The 18301-nt window shown below is 41.1% G+C and overlaps 1 protein-coding gene across 1 annotated transcript in view; it reads right to left on the bottom strand.

Moving 5' to 3' along the window:
* Positions 1–541: 541 nt before the first annotated feature.
* Positions 542–18301, bottom strand: part of WIF1 (WNT inhibitory factor 1) — a 38473-nt gene continuing 20713 nt past the window's right edge. Inside the window, exons 4-10 of the mRNA XM_042017847.1 lie at positions 14728–14868; positions 11522–11617; positions 9872–9967; positions 8441–8536; positions 4464–4559; positions 3775–3870; positions 542–1371 (exon numbers count right to left, since the gene is read on the bottom strand). Coding sequence (XP_041873781.1) covers positions 1250–1371; positions 3775–3870; positions 4464–4559; positions 8441–8536; positions 9872–9967; positions 11522–11617; positions 14728–14868 — 743 coding nt within the window. The 3' untranslated portion in view covers positions 542–1249. The remainder of the gene's footprint in view (positions 1372–3774; positions 3871–4463; positions 4560–8440; positions 8537–9871; positions 9968–11521; positions 11618–14727; positions 14869–18301) is intronic.

Here is an 18301-nt window from a genome sequence, read left to right as displayed (position 1 = left end):
TAGCAAGGGTCAGTAATAATTCATTGGATATTTACTGTTCTTCAGTGCAGACAGACACCATGTTTCCTGCTTCCAAGCCACATCAAATTACAAATCATGTAGCCCTTGACTGTTGCAAGAGGCAGCACCCAAACCTTCTACAGTCTGATCACAACAAAACACAGGACCATCACCCTTGAACAGGAAACATGGCCAGGGCTGGACTGTTACCTGCTGGGACAGAAGCTCAGAGAAGAATACTCTGAGTACCTGGGGTGCCACAAACTGGGCACACCAACATGGGTGACTGGTGGTGCTGGGGGGAAGGGAGGACCTGGTAGAGGACAAGTACAGGGAGCGAAACATGTGGCCTTCCATGTTATCCCCTCCTTGGCAAAGCCACAAGAAGAAGTTGCTTTTCTGAAATATTTTTAGGAACTGTGGGGCTAAAAGCAGACACAGGGAAAACAACCCCACAGTGCCACTGTTTTATGAGGGTGCTCTAGAAAAGCCATTGTCCCAACCCAGCGCTGATGAGACCGCAGGAGGCCACACAGAGCAGTACTCAAAAAACTAAAGCAGGATCTTTATTTTATACATAACCATCAGTATAAAAAGTTTATTACATAAGAGCTGTTCTGTTTACAATATATTATACTGCTTCAAGCTGATGCAGAAACTTCATACCTTATAGCTCTACTTTGTTTACAATATATTATGTCGGTTAAATGGCGTCACTGAAGTTTCTTTTTCATATACAAAACTGTAAAGCCAAAAATAACATTGAATTGAGTTATTCAGTTTTTAAATTAGGCAACTTATTTATTTATTTTTCTTAGGGAAAAGTCCAAGTACACAATTTGTAAAAATTTGTAAAATGCACCTTTCTTTTGTCTTAGGAAAATTACATCTGTAGTCATTGAAATAATTCAGGGTTAGCATCTACAAGGTTTTTTGATTGAATATTATTGCTTAATTTTTGGAAAATATTTGCAGCCATATAACCAAAAAAGGATGTTTAAATGTAAATGAAATATAGTACAAAACACCATCCAAAGCACTGAAAGAAGAAGCCTATATAATCATGCTACAGAAGTATTTATAAAACTTAAAAGGAATAGTAAGTGTCAGCTCAGTGGTTTATAATGAAGCTAATAAAATTCCAGCTGGTAATTTCAACTGTAATGAACAGCATTTTAACATTCAATCCATGAGAGGTTAATGAAGGCTGTGAACTTTGTGTAACACGAACCATTTCAGATGTTGGAGTTCACCAGATATAATTAGATTCGGGTGGAACGTGCCTCTCCTCGGCCCTTTTCGGTGAAGGTGTGTGCTGCCTGTGCTTGCTGCCTGCTGGCCTCAGGGCGCTCAGACCGCTGGCTCCGTACCCTGGAAAATTATCCACTTCAAGAAAAAGAATCTGCAGAAGTGGGCTCGTGATCCACAGCTAATATTTCAAGTGGAAACCGTCTCACCCATTTGAAAAATGATTTTACTTTGCCTTACAAAAGTGCTCATGCCTCTCTGTTACCCCTCAGGAAGAACAAAATCTTGCCAGACAGAAAGATCTTGACCTGGCCAGGAAGCCCAGGGACCTCAGCACACCCAGGCTGTCACTCAGCCCTGGGTTCATGTGTGTATCCCCCACACCAGGTAGGTGACAGTCATGATGATCTGCCAGCAAAAGGCTCTAGAATGGCGTGTAAGCAAGCCCCTGGGGAGAATCTGCACCAGCTACCTGAGCTGGGCTTTGGTTTATGGCTGAATGCAAAGAAAAAGAACAGCAGTGATCGTAAACACCTGGGGAGGGGGGAAAAGCAGCCTGAAACAGGCTTAGTAGAGTTGCTTTGTTGTAGAAAATGAAAGTGAACAATAAAAATGGAATTCAAAGCATTATGTTGTAATTCTTTATAGGTTAATTTGCCCATCTCATTACTTAAAGCTCATGGAAATTACTTTCAAAAACAGAGTCCCCTGTTCAATTTTTTACCACTTCTTTTTAAGAAAACAGCTTTACCAATGAGCCATTCATTTGATTGAATATGAAACAAATCTCTCAAGCCAACTATAAATCTCCTCTCAAGATCTAGTGATGTTTGGTTTCAGTTGAAAAGAGTGAATTGCAGTGCATGCACATGTATAGACACTTAAAACGGGGGTGAATTTTGCCCAAATGTCCATTTCATGGTTTTTTTGCTGAATACAAAGAGAGTTTTGCTGTACTAAACACAGCAGGACTGTACCCAAACTCCAAGTAATGAAGGATGAAAAACCTTGGAGTTGACAATAATGTGAGACTATTGACTTCTCATCACAAGGCAGGTATGAGCTTTGGTTTTGTTGTACAGGTAATTACTTCTTTGGTGATGGTCACCTAAAGTATGCATTTGTTTTCATTTGCTATCTGAGTTCTTTCTAAGAAGAGTATGACAGGACGAAAAAGTTCATACTGAACTTACGAACTGTAGTTCATATTGGTTCATTTTCATACATCTTTTTTCTAACCACAGCTTATATTAATCGTATTTCTCCTTCAGAGAATAGCATGAATACTTAAATACAAATCCACTAGGTAACAGCCGAAAAGCGGACTCCCAATTTTCACAGCAAGCCTAATTTTCACAGCAAAATCCATCTAGTTGTATAATACTCACTTTTTAATGAAAATACTATATTTATTCCAATACATTTTGGTGTGACAAAAATCATATGCATCAACAGGTTTAAATAAAAGTGAACGTTCAGTTGATGCTGCAACGTGAGTTTCACATTTCTTATGGCTGATTAGTTTTGTAGCTGCAAAATTTTTCAACATTTTTATTATTGGCACATAAAACACAGCATATGAGTTGGCAGCCAATAGTGATAAAGGTAGGTATCTTATGGGAATACATAAAAATTGTATATTGAAGATCTGCTGTTACAGTACTGTTGCACATGAAACATAAAATTAAATCTGAAGTTCTTACTGGATATATCCAGTTGTATTTCAAATAATTATACAGTACCATTTTAAGCCCAGTGAAATGACCAATTGCTACAAAAGATGGCAAATGCACCAATAAGCACAACAGAAATTGTTTTGAGAACTTTAACTTTGCTTTGGGGCAATGCATTTTGTATGCTGTGAAATATGGGTGGGAAAGAGGAGGAGAAAACTGTGAAGTTGCTAAGCACCTGTTTCATATTCAATCAAATGAATGGCTCCTTGGTAAAGCTGTTTTCTTAAAAAGAAGTGGTAAAAAATTGAACAGGGGACCCAGTTATTGAAAGTAATTTCCATGAGCTTTAAGTAATGAGATGGGTAAATGAACCTATAAAGAATTACAACTTCTTGCATAATTCTTCAAGTTTTCCCCTAAATTTCTAAAGGACATTTTATTTTTTTCTGAGTTTTAATCAGTTTTAAAACACATCAGAGTTTTACTTTTCAAAATGCCTATGCAACACTTCAAAGCTATCTGATTTACTGAGGAGTATTGAAGGGCTTGGATCCCTCCCATACTATGGGTGGAAGACATGCAAGGTCCTCCTCTGATGGATACCAGATTCTGGAATTTCTAATACAAAAATGATCTTGGTAAAATACTTTCAAATTATAATGAGTTTTTTTAAGGTAGGTAAAATTATGGAGTATTGAAAACCTTTTTGGTTTTTTGATTGAATTAAAGAAAAAAAGGAATGCATTATCATAAATGATGCTGGAAAGGCTCTTGAAGCAGTCATTTCTGTATAGCATCGGGTGTGTAACACCTCAGATACAACGACCCTCAGGGTTTGTTTCTCACTTACTTTTATTGCAGTGTCTCCCATGCCAGCCTTCTTTGCACTGGCATTTGTTGGGCTCCACGCAGGTGCCGTACAGGCCACAGCTGGGTTCACAGACAGCTGTAAAAAAGTGAGCACATACACCTGACCTCTTGACATTTCATCCAAAGACAGTCACACATTTGCTTTCCCTGCTGTTTCACTCAATAGGTTGGTCCTGGCACAGGCTAGGTCTCTCAAGTTAAATCTATGCCTTCGCACTGAGTGCAGTCAGAGCCCTGACACAGTCCACACCCATCTCTTTACCTGCAAGGTCTGGCTCAGCCTCTGACAGAGAGAATCAGGTTGTATAGCAGAGCTGGGCATCCACCAGAACCAGTGGGAGAAGGAGAGTAGTCCCCAGGATCCCTCTCACAAAGCGTTCTCATTGTATTTAAACATGGCAAAGTAGTGACATTTTATTAACCATTTCTCTATTACTAAACTGCTATTGCTGAGCTGACACACTGCTGTTTTATAGAAACTCAAGAGGACAGAAGGACTGTGAGGAGACTTCTATAAAAAAGTATTTCTGGTTTCATAATTTCCTTAAGTCTGGTGTAAGCTGTATTTCCAGAAAGTTAAATAACTTGAATTACTTTGACAACAAACAATTAGTACTGACGTGAGCTTGATGTTCCCACAAGGACTGATGGAGTGGCTTTGGTACTTACGCTTTGAACACAGGTCTCCCTGGTAGCCTTTGGAGCACTTGCATTTATTCTTACCGGTACATTTGCCTCCATTTCGACAGGGTTGATGGCATTTACCTAGAAATCGAAAACATAGACATAAACAACAGTCTTAGTCCCCTGTGTCTACTGGAGACAAGTGTCTGACGAGCTTGCCTTGCACCAGATGTTAGAGTGTGCACTATGGATCCACCAGGAAGACTCTGCTACTAGTCTGTGCTTCCAATTTATAAGCCTTCTTCTTTGAAACTATGGTAATAATCTGGCATGGCCAAAGCCTGTGTGACCTTGCAGCTTTTGCCCAGATTTGTGCCACTCTGACTCTGCACAATCCCCCATGTGTCCGGTCAGTACTGAGTCCTGTTCTCCTCCCCCTTTATGGGGCAGGCAGCACTGCGCAGACTATGCGGTTCCAAAGAGAGGGATCCAAACCTGAGGGGCCCTAGCACAAAAAAAATCTAGTGACATCTGAGAACAATAAGATACTCAGGAACTGCCAGGTATGGCTGCTACTTGCAGACAATAAGTAGATTGGCTGGGCCTGTCAGCTTGTAGCACAGGCTGGGGAGCACCGCGGTGCTGTGGACGGTGCAATGAGGGATGTTCCACACGGCAGCTCAGAAACTAAAGGCACATTAAATATACATGCCCTTCTTTCCTGTTTACAAAGAACAGAGCAACTTTGCTAACAGTAATTGGAACTGGCAGACATTTTTCCAGGCTCTTGGTCTGGAAATTACTTTCCCTCACAAACAGGCTTTGCCAAAGGCGTAGGCTGGGTCTGGTGTTGTTGTTGTAGGAAGTCTTGTTTGGCCCTGATAGCCTGGGACTGAGGAGGTCCCCGCTGGTGGGGGAGATCCACACTCAATTTCTTGCTGGGCATGACACACCAAGGACCTTCTTCAAACCTAACGTCAAATGTCCCATCATCAGACTGCCTATACCTTGTTAGAATTTGTCTGCAATACTGAACTAATTAAATCTTCACTCATCTCTAGGAGGGGAAGCACAGCACCCATGAGCTCAGTCACTCCCAGGCTGAGGGAGGCTCACTTGTCACCTCCCTGGGCACTCTCAGGCTACCAGGAACTGCACCCTCACTTCCCTGCCACTTTGGTGCCAGTATGTACCAATGCAGCTTTTCTCATTATTGTCCAAACCCATTTTTATCTTTTCTAATGCCACTACACTTTCTAGATTCTTCAGAAAAGAGAAAAAAAGGCACCCTTCCTAGATTCAGCACTAATATTTACCTGAATCTGTGAGCAAAAAAACTCTGGAACCTGGGGCAGCAAACTGCTTCCTTTCCCCTTTTTCCCTTTCCTTTTCCTTTTCCCTTTCCTTTTCCTTTCCCCTTTCCTTTTCCCTTTTCTTTTTTTTTTTTAAGAAAGGTATTAACTGAGACCTGCACATGATAATTTAAGCGTCAACACTGGCTGGCTGTGCTGAAAGCCTCATTTCATGATCACAGACTGCCCTCTTGGGAGCTCAACATCACAGGCAGCACCTGCTCAGGCCTCAGCCCCTGCAGACCTCTGTGATGCACATGTGTATTGTCAATATAAAGGAAACACTCGTTCCTATTGTACATAATTATTTTAATAGCCCTGAAACAAGTTTCATAAGCAGGTGATAGAACAAACTGTGCTAAGGAGAATTTCTGTAAAAGCTCAATTTCTCTGCAGGAGCCTCTGGGGAGGGAAAATTTAGGCATTCTAATTTGCAAACATTTGCATTCTAAGTAATTAACAACTGGAAAGAGCAAAAAAAATCCATGAATTTTCGTAATTCTTTAAGTAAATTGGGAGGATATGGGTCAAGAGATGTGACACCAACTTCCACCAAGTTGCAACAGGCAAGCATTTGGCTCAGCATAGCTCAATTAACTTTGGACTAAGATATTGTCACAGAATGAAGGAAAGAGTAATAACTCTCTCTGTTATTGACTGAGAAATGGAAAAAGCAGCAAAACAGCTGGTGACAAATAGGGGAGGAATCCAAAGCCAAATAAAACTCTCTGGATTCAAAGTGAAACACTAATTAGAGACAATGCAAACCTATAACTAGAAAAAAATCTGGAAGAATGCTTGTTAGTGTTGTAGACTGGGTTCAGCAGACTTCCCAGGAGTCTTACAGAGGGATTCAATTATTATGCAAGCACTGAAAACCTACACACAATGTTAAAAAAAAAAACCAACAAAAGCTTGCAATTTTCAGAAGATGGCTTTCTGCCTGTTGAAAGGTTTTCTCCCCTCATTATTTTAAGAATCCCATGACTGAATGTAGCTGGCCGTGGATCTAAGAAAATGGACTGAGTTGTGTTTCTGCTCTGGTGTTTCTAAGCCTCTTCTAGATTTTTTTGCAGTCTTCCACTGCTGTGCTGGTGCTGGTGCAGTGCCCAGAGGTGATGACAGCTATCAATCACAGTCTAACAATTGCAGTCCTGGCTTTATAAGAGCCAAAGTAAGTGCATAGCTTTCCTTGCTCTCACTGACATGGTCCCAGTTTAGGTCTTAGCATACCATCATCCTGAATTTGTTTTTCTTTCTTTTGTACAGGAACTAGCCTACCGCCTGTATTTTAGTTAATTTAATTTGAGTTTCACAGGTAAGCCTTTCCTGGAAGTCAAAGCAGTTGCACTTATCCCAAGCAGCAGTAAACAAATATGAACTTTAGCTCCTCAGACAGATCAATTAAATGGCCTGCCCTTAATTATACATGCTGTAATAACAGTTCCAAGAATTCTCCTCAAAAAACCACCACCAACATAAAATACATGCTTTTCTCTTTAAATCAAACTTTAATCTTCATCTAAAAAATGTCAACAAAGTTGACTGTTTGGGGACTGAAGAAATAAAAGGGGTTCTGCCAAATAGTCAAATTTGAACTTGATGTAAGCAAAAGTAAATCCAGTGAAAACCCACACTGCTGATCTCGTGGCATATGATCTGAATCATATGGGCAATATTGAATATCAATGGGCAATCTTTTTAAACTTAAAAACAATAAAGCTTTGGTGCTTCTTTTTCCCTAAATTTTTAATGATGTAAAAAGGAGTTGCAAAATACCTTAGTAATGCATAGAGATAAGGTGAAACATTTACATACACCTATTGTTAACCTACACGTGAATACTGAGCAAAATGTAGGTCTTACAGTATCTGTGTACTTCCTTTGCATAGTAATTCACTTATTATTGTGTATTGGCTGACAGCAAGTTAAGAGTTTATTTCCACGTGTTTCCAAAGTGATAAACAGTTCCTAATTGCGAGAAGAGCTTGTTTCTACTCATGCATATTTAAAAATCAGCATTTACATATCCTAGGCCAAATACTGCTCTTCATGCTCCTGTGAAGGTGCTGGGGAATATCAGTGGGATTATTTACAGCAGGGAAAGCTTTCTTGCACAGTGTCCTGTTAGAGGTTCTAAGTTCAGGAAGAGTGAGATCTGGTTGGGCACTCTCAAGTTACCTTATGAATGTAACTTTGTACGTTACATGAAAGCTCTCAGCTCTTAGAGTTCAGTCCTCCTTTTGCCCCAAACCTTTTCATTCCCAAATTTCAGTAGCCCTTTCAGAGGTGTTGGCTCAAACCTAATCTGCTGTGCCGAAGTGTGATTTGCCATAATGTTTGAAAATAGATGCCCCCCACGGGCTTGGCATGGCAGCACATCTGTCTGCCACAGGGTATGGCTTGCATACTTACGGCTTGAGGATTGTTACCAAGCCTGGTTACTATGAAAACAGAACAGGGCAGGGGGTGAGATGGTGCAGCAATGAATCAAACTTCTAAGTAGGAAACCTGTCTGGAGGCATGTGGCGTCTGACTCGGAGGGTCCCAAACTGCTGTGTGAGACCCTCGCTCTGAGCCCAGCAGAGGCAGGTCACATGTCATCACTCAGGCACTGACACTAGAAAAAGCTGATGTAAATGAAAGCAAGCACACAGAGATGCTACTCACTAATTTCACATTGGTCTCCTTCATAGCCTGAAGGACAAATGCATTTTCCCAGATAGAAACACGTGCCTCCATTGAAACAGATTGTTGTACAGTTTGCTGAAACAAATAAAAGAGGAACAAACTAAGTCATTAATATGAACTAGGTCTAACTTGGACAATGTTCTCTGCTGCTCATCATAAATAAACATTGAGTAGCTTGTAAAAGCAGGATTAACCTCTTTTCATCTGGTTTACAAAGTAAGACTGAAATGCAGTTGTTCCCACATAATGCTTTACATGGGCACACACACAAGGCAGTATAGAATGAGACAAGTGAACAATACCGCAGTGAGCTCTCTGAGGACAGACTGTGCTACATCTTTATCAACTGCCCCACATCAAGCTCTTTGAAGGATTAAGGCACTATTGCTATTGAAACTGCCAGCGTCTGATAAAAGGAGCACAACCTAGGACTGAAAGCTACTTCTACAAGAGGATACTTCACTACAGTTCTTAAGTAACGCTTTGACTAAAAAGAAAACTTTATGAGTTTTTCTGTGTGGTGACATAGATGCAAATGCTCTGTCTTTCAGCTGCCAAATCACATTGTGTTGGATGTGACTTTTCACCAAACAGCTGGGATTCACATTAATCCTTCAAGACATTGGGAGCATTTAATTTAATTGTGCATTTGAAGCGCTCTCTAAATGTGGTAAAGGTCTGTTCAAATACTAGATACAAGACATGAGGGCATTGACACCAACAGTTTGTGCAAAATAATAGGAAGGTTCCCATTATTTTGTTAAAAAGTCCTCTAGGACCTTTTGCATTCAGTCTTTACTTCATACAGACCTGCAACAACAAATGCAGCACAATGTTCTGCTCTGCCATGAGCAGGTCAGTTATATTTCTGCAGGAAACTACTTGGTTTTTGTCTACATGGTAGCTTAGACTGTTCCAAATTACTGTTCTGAACAACTGATTGTTCATTTTTACCCATCATGAGCCCCAATGCAGCAATAAAAAATGAATAGCCGGCGTATTTTTTCATGAGTCTAGATGCAGCGCATTAACATACTAAATAATTAGTAAAATTAATTTTACTACAGGAAACTAGAGCTCAAATAGAGATTTTTTTTTTTGTAATTCTATCCCCCCCCACCCCCTACTAGAAATATAAGTGATTTTTGTGGTAAGATCCACAGTGAATCATCTGAAGGGATTATGCAAACTACCCCTCACAGTGTATGGATGCCTGCAAATTCCTATATTCTTCCAGGAGCTGCCAGGCTGTGCTACAGCATCTATTTTAAGAATCACAATATTTTTAAAACTTATTTACTTATTGCTTGCCTGACTTTCCCAAATGCACTCCTAGAGGGAAGCTGCCACAAGTGAATAAAGAGAGGCTGCTGGGTGCAGAGCCCGGGGCGGGGTTTAGCCGGCGTTTACCTTTGTCGCAGTTGATGCCGTAGAACCCCGGGGGGCAGATGCAGAGACCGGGTGTAATGCACAGCCCGCCGTTCATGCAGCGAGGAACACACAGTGCTGAGGAAGGGGAAGAGCAGAAAAAGCATCGCTGGTGGGACAGCAACTGGTGTTTAAATACACAGCACATTGACTCGTTAAGCTACTTTTCCTTCTGCTTATTGTTCTACATCACCTTTGCAAAGTGCCTCTGATAGGGGGTAAAATCTATTGCATCTTTGGTTTGTAAGTGGCAATTTCTGTGTAGTGCTACTAAAAAGCGAAGGCTAATTTAAGTTCAAATCTGATTCCATATGTAAGCAGAAATTGCCTCTTGTAGAATTTAATACCAGACAGGGGAGAGGAAAGTACACATATACACCTACACACTCTGGATATTTAAAATCCCGTCAGACAAGTCCTCTCTATAACTGTATTCTGGTCCCTCAGCTGTACAGGCAGCACTGTCTCAGAGGGGCCAGTAACTCAGTGGGGTTACCAGGCAGGCTTTACAATGAACCTTCCCTACTCCTGCATACCTGAGCATAAGCATGGTTACCTAATTTTGGCTAGGAAAGCCTGCTGCACAGCCAAACTGTCCTGCATGCTCCCAGTGAATCTTCTTTGGAGCCCCTGTGCTCTTCCAAGACATCTCTGCCTTGTGGCCATCCCCAAAAAGCTCTTCAGGGAGGCATGTTAGGGGGCAATGCTTCACTTTGTGGTCGCCCAAAATTGGTACATGCAGCGAGGTTGGGTCCATGCTAGTGTGTTAAACAGTACCCAGTGTGAGGCCAAATGGCCTCGTGAAATCATCTTGTGAAATTGTTGGTGGCTCAGCTTTGTCTCCCCTGACCAGCAAACCCTCCTGGCCATGGTCCTGGGATGAGTAGTGACCACAGGTTCCTCCCAGGAGTGAGTTTGTAATGGTTTGTTGGAAGGTAAGAGTTTGTTAAACATATGAATGTAAGCGCTGCCAGTTGCCCTCCAGGCTAGAGAACAGTCCTTGATCCTTTGTACTTAATATTTTTGATGTAGCCAGAGCATCAGGGAGTGAATTATTGAATTGGAGTCATGCTGCAGAGGGACTGCCACTGGGAAGAGGAAGGGAGGGATAGGAAGAAGATCTAGTTTCCTTGCCAAGTCACACCAATTTTCTGGTCCTTCACTCCTGGAAGTGTTGGTTTGAGATATTATTCACTAATGGAAAAGAAAGAGAATCTCCCCTTCATCTTCCCATCTTTGTTTTCAGCCTGCTTACAAATCTGATCTTATCTCCAAATAAACAAACGCAGAGCAACTAAAGCACTGTGCTTTGTTTCCCAGCTAGTCCTCATTAGCAGAAGAATTTTATTTAATCTTCTTGCCAGACGGATTCCCTGTGATTAAGGATCACTTAACTATTGCATCAGTTTTTGTTAAATGCAATCTGTGAGAGAGAAAATATTTTTCATGTAAGCAACTCGTATTTCCATTAGAACATGGATGATAATAACAATTCACTTACATGTTTGAACTCAAAATATACGAAGTCTTCAGAACAGTCCATTCTTAATTTTAGGAGAGTCTACAGTGCAGGAGATACAGTTTTCTTGTGATTGATGTAAAGAAGAGAGTTGAGATTTTTTATTAAATTACCTTTCTCACAATGAGGCCCATAAAATCCATCAGGACATTCACAGACGTGTCTTTCGTTGCAAACCCCTCCATTTCTGCATCCTCCTGGACATTCCGCTTCATAAAATATAACAACAATCTAAATTAAAACGTTATATACTTCAGCTGCCAGCCAGCTCTCAGTAGGTTCAATATATGTCTCCGACACAAGAGTAAAAATATTTGCTGGCAGACAAACACTGAAGAAATGGAAATTCAGCTAAGATTTCTTTAAGATAAATTAGTTTCTCTCTTAGCAGTCTACAAATAGAGGTTCCATCATGTGTTCACGTGTGTGATGTACTTGTTGACGGACTGTGCATTTTGATTGCTCTGCTGCTCTACAAGCGCATGAGCAATGTGGACGCTCTGCTTGATCCAGTACGTTCTTTTCTGCGTGGAAATGAGCAGGCAGCTTAGTGCAGAACTGAGCAGACAACCCAGTGCAGAACTTGCATGGCTGGTTAGACCTGCCCTTAGTGTGCAGGACCAGTTTCAATTTCTGCAGCCTGAAGTAGACGTCACTGCAACTTGCATTGCATTAATTACCGCATCTGTTAGTACTGAGGTGACAGTGATGAAATCTCTGTTCATATGAAAGCGTGAGCATCAAGACTAAATGAAAGAAGGCCAAAAAGAAAGATGAAAGCACTCCTGCACAATGGTCCTGTATCACCATCAACACTCATTCATATCTCAATTATTGATCAAATACGTAAAAGCATTTGGCAACACTCGCAGGATTATACAAGGATGAGAAATACCTCTGGGTGCCACCACCATCCTCAAAACATGAGAGTCCATCAAACAAGAAGACAAACTAAATCAAACCCAAAAAGGACTTCTGGGTAGAAAAACAATTACTCAAAAATACCTTCCCAGATCCCTCACAGAGAATAAGGCAGGCAGGAGAGGCTGCCTCCTCCCATTAGAAGAACTTAACATCACTAGGGATCAGTTGTAGGCACAACCTCCTCATCCTGATGCTCTGTCGTGTGACATTCCAAGTGAGAAGGTTCAAAACCTCTGAGGTAAAATGATATGCCTTAAAAGTAAAGCTGTTTGCAGCTGTAGTTATAGTAGTAAAGAGTTTTTTGGTCCTCCTGTGTTCTAACACTGTACTCTAGGACTCTTTCTGGAAGTGCTTCTCTCTTTGTACCCAAATGCAGAGCTGCTATTCATTACCAAAAAAATGCATGCCTAAATGCATACCATTTCAAGCAGAAAAATAGGAAAACATAATTTTTTTCTTTGTGACCACCTCTTAGCCACAACAAATCCTCTCTTATCCACAAAATTGCTCCCTTGCTCCCCTCACTTCCTCTGCCAAGGCCTTTCTGTATGGCCAAGAATAACTGGAAACAGTGACTAGGGCCCTGACAGGAGAAACTGGAGCTCTTCACCATGTATGATGTCTTTCAGAGGAAGGAAACTCACCCCTACTCTAACACCAACCAAAAGAAGAAATAAGAAAGACATTTTTATCCTTCTCATCATCTGTCCCAAAACACTGCAGTGTCCACCTTACCAGACACTGGGCAGAAATGGGAATTATTCCAGTATGGGCTGAAAAAGATGATGTGAGAAACTCCTCCTCTGCACGTCTGTAGAGTTTGGAAAATCTTCCTTGTGTGTCTCAGCTGGATCCAGAAACAAAGGACTGGGGCAATAACCAACCCCAGGTTTATTGAGAGGTCATATGATGTAATTCTGCTAAACTGTTAGAGATTACAACTCATATAAAAATGGTAACAACAAACAATAACACAGAAACGATAACTTGGATGAATGCTACTACTAAACTGAGCCCTTCCTCTTTAACCCACTGTTTTCCACAATACAGACCTGTAACTCTTCTGTCCCTGTTAGAATACCCCAATGCTATTTCCAAAGTTTATTAAGTTCAGTATCTTTGAGCTGAACTGAAAATAAGAAGATAGGAAAAATTTTGTGTTGTATTTACACCAGGCACACAACTTCATACATGAGATCTGGCTGATTTTGCATCCTTTAAGCCTCCATTTTTCTTCCTGTTTCTCTGCCCACTTCTTCTCCCCCTCCTCCACTTTCCCTGGGCTAATTGGCAGCATCAAGGCTTCAAAGGAGACAAGCAGCTTTTCTATTTAGGCGTAGTGAGGTTTCAAAGAATAAACAGCTCTTGCTCCTGCTGTTCGCCCTTCAAAGCCACACTACAGCCAATTATCTCAGAGAAAATAGTGCAGAGAAGAAAATGAGAGACTGTGAACGAAGATTTAATAGGAGAAGAATAAAAATCTTTTTCTTTGTACATCAGCCCTGTCATGGGTTAATCCGATACAATTGCACATGATATGGGATAACTATCTTATCTTAGATACTGATTTTTCGATTTCCATAGCCTCAGCTTAAAGTGATAATTATAGTTGTTTGTGGTTTATCAAATTCAAATTAATTCAAAAAGTCTTATTACATAGTGTTTATGGTTCATAAATTGGTTGATTAAACAAGTGCTCTCCTCTCCAAGCCAACTCTGCAGTAACTTCATGCTGCTCTTCTTCTGTGTGCTTACTGCTTGATGACTGGAAGTATTGAACACCAACTTCCACCATTTTACTGGTATCGAAAGCCAAGAGGTTGCACCTGAGCTACAGAGAAGGTAAAGCCAAGTTTTGCAGAAATTTTCTAATTTAAAATTTTTGTATTCAGTTTGGATGCACAAGTTTGAGATGTAAGTAACTAAAGGCACCAAGTTGGAACTAAGGCACTGATAGCATTAATTGATAGCAATGTCCCCACTACAGCCCCCAGAAGATCAGTTCCCCAGATGATGTGCCATTTCTGGAAATATTAACCTCAGCCTGCTTTCACAGAACTAACTCTCCTCCAAGCACCTCAAATCATTTGCTAACAGGGGGTTTTCATATGATACATCTCTATCAATGTCCTTAATGTGATGAGCAGTGAACAGGAGGAGGGAGAAATGTCTCCAAACCAGTCTGTTAAGGGAGCTCAGTAAGAAAAGGGTCACTAAACACGTAGTAAATGACCAGCAAATGCACACAGAGCCAGAAAGCCTGGAAATCACCAAGATTGCTACACATTGTGTGGCTGCTTTATTTCCAACCTCTCTAGCTCTTATCCTAAATGAAACATAGGACAGTTAGGTGACCTGGTCTAAGAGTATTCCAGCATGTTGTCTTCAGTGTTACCTTGCTGACAGGTTTTAAAGAAGATGGCATTCTGAGGTGTCTGGAGAATAATATTGCCTTCTGAATTCATTATGATCACGTTCACTTCAAATGCTGCAACCCCATCTTGTTTTCCAAGGCAAGGAAATCCAACCTGAACAACTAAAAGGATAATAATAACAGTAGTATTTATACTTACATGCACATATATATATACATATAAAAGCATACACTGAAATACTAAAAAAAATATATCATAAATGTATTTAAGCTTTGAAGGAATGCCATTGGTGAAAACTTGTAACACAGAGACACAGATCACTTTATTTAGAGATGGCTCCAGGGTTAGAAGTACAGCAGCACAGAAGAGCTTGTGCTCATTTGCTGATATAACCCCAACAGTCTACAGCACAGACAGCGGTCTTAACACAACCATACTTTTCTTGCAGATGAGGAAATTACTCATGTGGAAGTATCTAAGGATACATCAAAACAAGCTGGAAGCCTACTTCTAATTTTCTGAGTTGAACTGCTCATTTCTGAGTCTAAATTTTCCATGCTGTCATATGACTTCTGCATAAGCATATATTTTGGGAAAAAAAGTTACTTTAGATAAGTTTTCTGGCTTGGATATCACAACTAATACCTAAATAAGATGCTTATCTAACCAAAACTTACTCCATGAAGTGTTGGCAAAATGGTACACTGGATAAGTATGATCATAGGTGCAGTTTTTAAAAAGAAAGCATAGACACCTCACTCTGACAGAACTAGTTAAGTATAGTGATATTTGGACATTGCCTTTCCAGGAAAAGTATACAAACACTTTTGAAATACAAAGAGTTTAAGCAAATAATTAAGGCCAGTAAATCTGGAGTATTTTAATGATGAAGTAAGCCAAATACCTCAGAGCTATGGAATTCTCCGCTGTTATTGTCACAAATGATCTTAAATAATCTTCAGATGAAATGATTTTATCTCTTTTCTTCAAAATTGGCTCTTCTTAGCTGCTTTATAAGTCAAATCCAACTAACAGAAATTGTTTATTCCTTTCTTTTGAAGCTGGCCTGAGATTTCAGAACTAAATACTGAGCTAACAGCCTTACATTTGGGTTTAGATTGCTTGTTATAAAAGACTTTGCAAGCCATAATTTGGCCATTTTTTGATTTGCTGCCTTGGTAAAATACCAAATAATTTATTGCTGAAACACATTCTGCTTCTGGTAAGTCCTACAAACTGAAAGGTCCCTTGAAGTTCTCATTCTAAAGAAATTACATAGTTGAAGGGTTTTACACCAACCTTTTCAAAGACCAAAACCATGCAACCATGTGGCAAGAAGGAAACTCTTACAGTGGATTAAATACATTTTAAATGCAGTGAACTTCTTAAGCTGTAGTAACCTTCTTACAGGATAAGTGCAGAAAATCAGTGCTTGGATTGGGATGTGTTTTAGTTGAGTAAATTGCAACGGGGAGGAAGACATGGCAGACTTTTAATGACAGCGCTATAGCTGTATCTAGATTTCACTGATTGGTAGCAACCCCTCTGAGATCTGGCTGTGGTTTAAATGCCTAGGGAAAAATCCAGCAATGCATCTCTAGAGACCAAGGCCACAGGTTATAAACCTTTTGTTCCAGCACTGCCCACCCTGGAAGGGCCAAAATTTTTTGACTTACAATATGTCTGAACAGTTAGGCACACAAAAATGCAGTACAGGACCCACCTGTGAGCAAAAACCACCTGGATCCTGGCCGAACTCTGTGGTGGTTCAGAGCTGAAATAAAGCCCCTAAACTCTGCCTCAATCCTTGCATTTTTATGCCTGTTTGAATAATGCTAAGTACACACCAATAGCACTACAGTCAAACCAAAGCACAGAGAGAAGTCCCTTGCATCAAAAAACACAGCCACAAGCTCCCGTGGCCTAATACAGTGCTGACCAGGGCTGGGGTAGGGCAAACCTCACCTCTGGTCCCTGCTTCCCAAATTCAGGGTGCAGCTTACATTTGTCCATCACTGGCTAAAAACAAGAGAGGGAATCACAGATCTGTACTTCTTTCTGTTAACCATCTTCCTACCACCAGGCCAGAGAACAGCCTCTCCTGCACATATAAATTTCTGCATCCTCTGGAGCACTTGTATCCAGGGCTGCAGAGCAGATGGCTCTACCAGGAACAAGGAAAGTTTAACTAATTTGAAAAGGAACCTAAGGAAACCTAGTGACTTAAACCTAGCTTAATTTTAGGTAGTAATTACAATGCTCTCCTAGGATGCAGATGATGCAGGTTTAATACATTTTGTCTGGGAGGTCATGGCTTTTCCCATTGTTCAGGAAACCAAGGTTCCCTAAATTGTCTTCAGCAGAAGCAGTCTGAGAGTAACTCCTGTGTGTCTGCACAGCCCTTCAAGTTTGCAAGAAATTGCTTTACCCACTAGACAAATATGCCAAGGCCACCATCAAAAACAACCTTTAGTCCTGGGTGGGACTTCCTAAGGGACATCTCTGAATGACCAATTTCAACAGAAGCAGGCATGAAAGTTCTGGAGAATATACATACACAGCCCACTGTCACTCTCTACCAGCACGGTGGAGAGAGCAGAGATGGTGCTGCACTCAGAGAAGACACTGATTTCTGCCACTGAGCTTGGAGAGATTTTCGGCATCTTTGGATGCTCAGTGCTTATATTTTACTGTCTCAAAACCAGCAGTGGGCAGGGAAAGAAGGTCTCCTGAGCCTGGCTGGTGGGCTGGTGGGGCTGCATGAAATGCACGAAGTAGCACTGTGCCAGCAGCCTGGCCATGCCAGCCTGCACCGGCACTGCACTGCCTGGGTCAGACAGGGACAGGAGGGGCTGACTCGGGCCACTTAGGTGGCCAGCTCTTTCTCAGTCACACACCACTACATTGCTTCTGGGCACAGACCTAGAGCTGCGTTTACCTCTCTGAGTGTGGTGTTCAAGATGTTAATCATTGCCGCAAAAATGACTCACTTTGTTTTGGACTTGCTAAACCTCAGACTGAACCACTAGACCTTATAGACTTTCCCCTGCAGCCAGAAATGAGCAGCCAGCTGCTTCTCATTGGGCAGATATCCACACTCCTCTCAAACATCTTCTTTTAGACAAGCTGAGTAGTCTTAGCTCTTTAAGCTTCCAGTGGAAAGCATCTTCTACAGCCTTCTTAACGTCTTACCATGTGTTTAGGTGCAACAATATCCACATTGTGAGCACTGAATCAGGTACCAATCCTGGGATTTGGAATGGGATTTCCAATAAGTCTAAGGAATCTAGGTGGTTTAAATCTCACTTAAATCCAAGGAGAATTTGGTACCTCATCTCAGGATATACTGAATCAGGGAAAGGTAAGAGAAGGACAAGGTTGCATCCAATGAGGAACAATTGGGTAGGTTGTGACTCTTCAGTCTGGCAAAGAGAAAAAAAAATTCAGGGGGTACATAATTGATGTGTACAAAATCATGGATATGACCAACAGTATGGATTGGCTACCGTCTCTACCGGTGCATGGACTAGTGCCCATCAGATGAAGCTGCTGCAGCCAGACTTGAAGCAACAGGAGGGGGATCTTCGTGCAATG

Source organism: Corvus kubaryi, unplaced genomic scaffold, assembly GCF_017639235.1.
Source record: "Corvus kubaryi isolate FWS band 111438036 unplaced genomic scaffold, C.kubaryi_AGA036_p1.0 137, whole genome shotgun sequence".
Classification (NCBI taxonomy): domain Eukaryota; kingdom Metazoa; phylum Chordata; class Aves; order Passeriformes; family Corvidae; genus Corvus; species Corvus kubaryi.
Note: the sequence above shows the minus strand (reverse complement) of the source record. Positions and strands in the feature narration are given on the sequence as shown.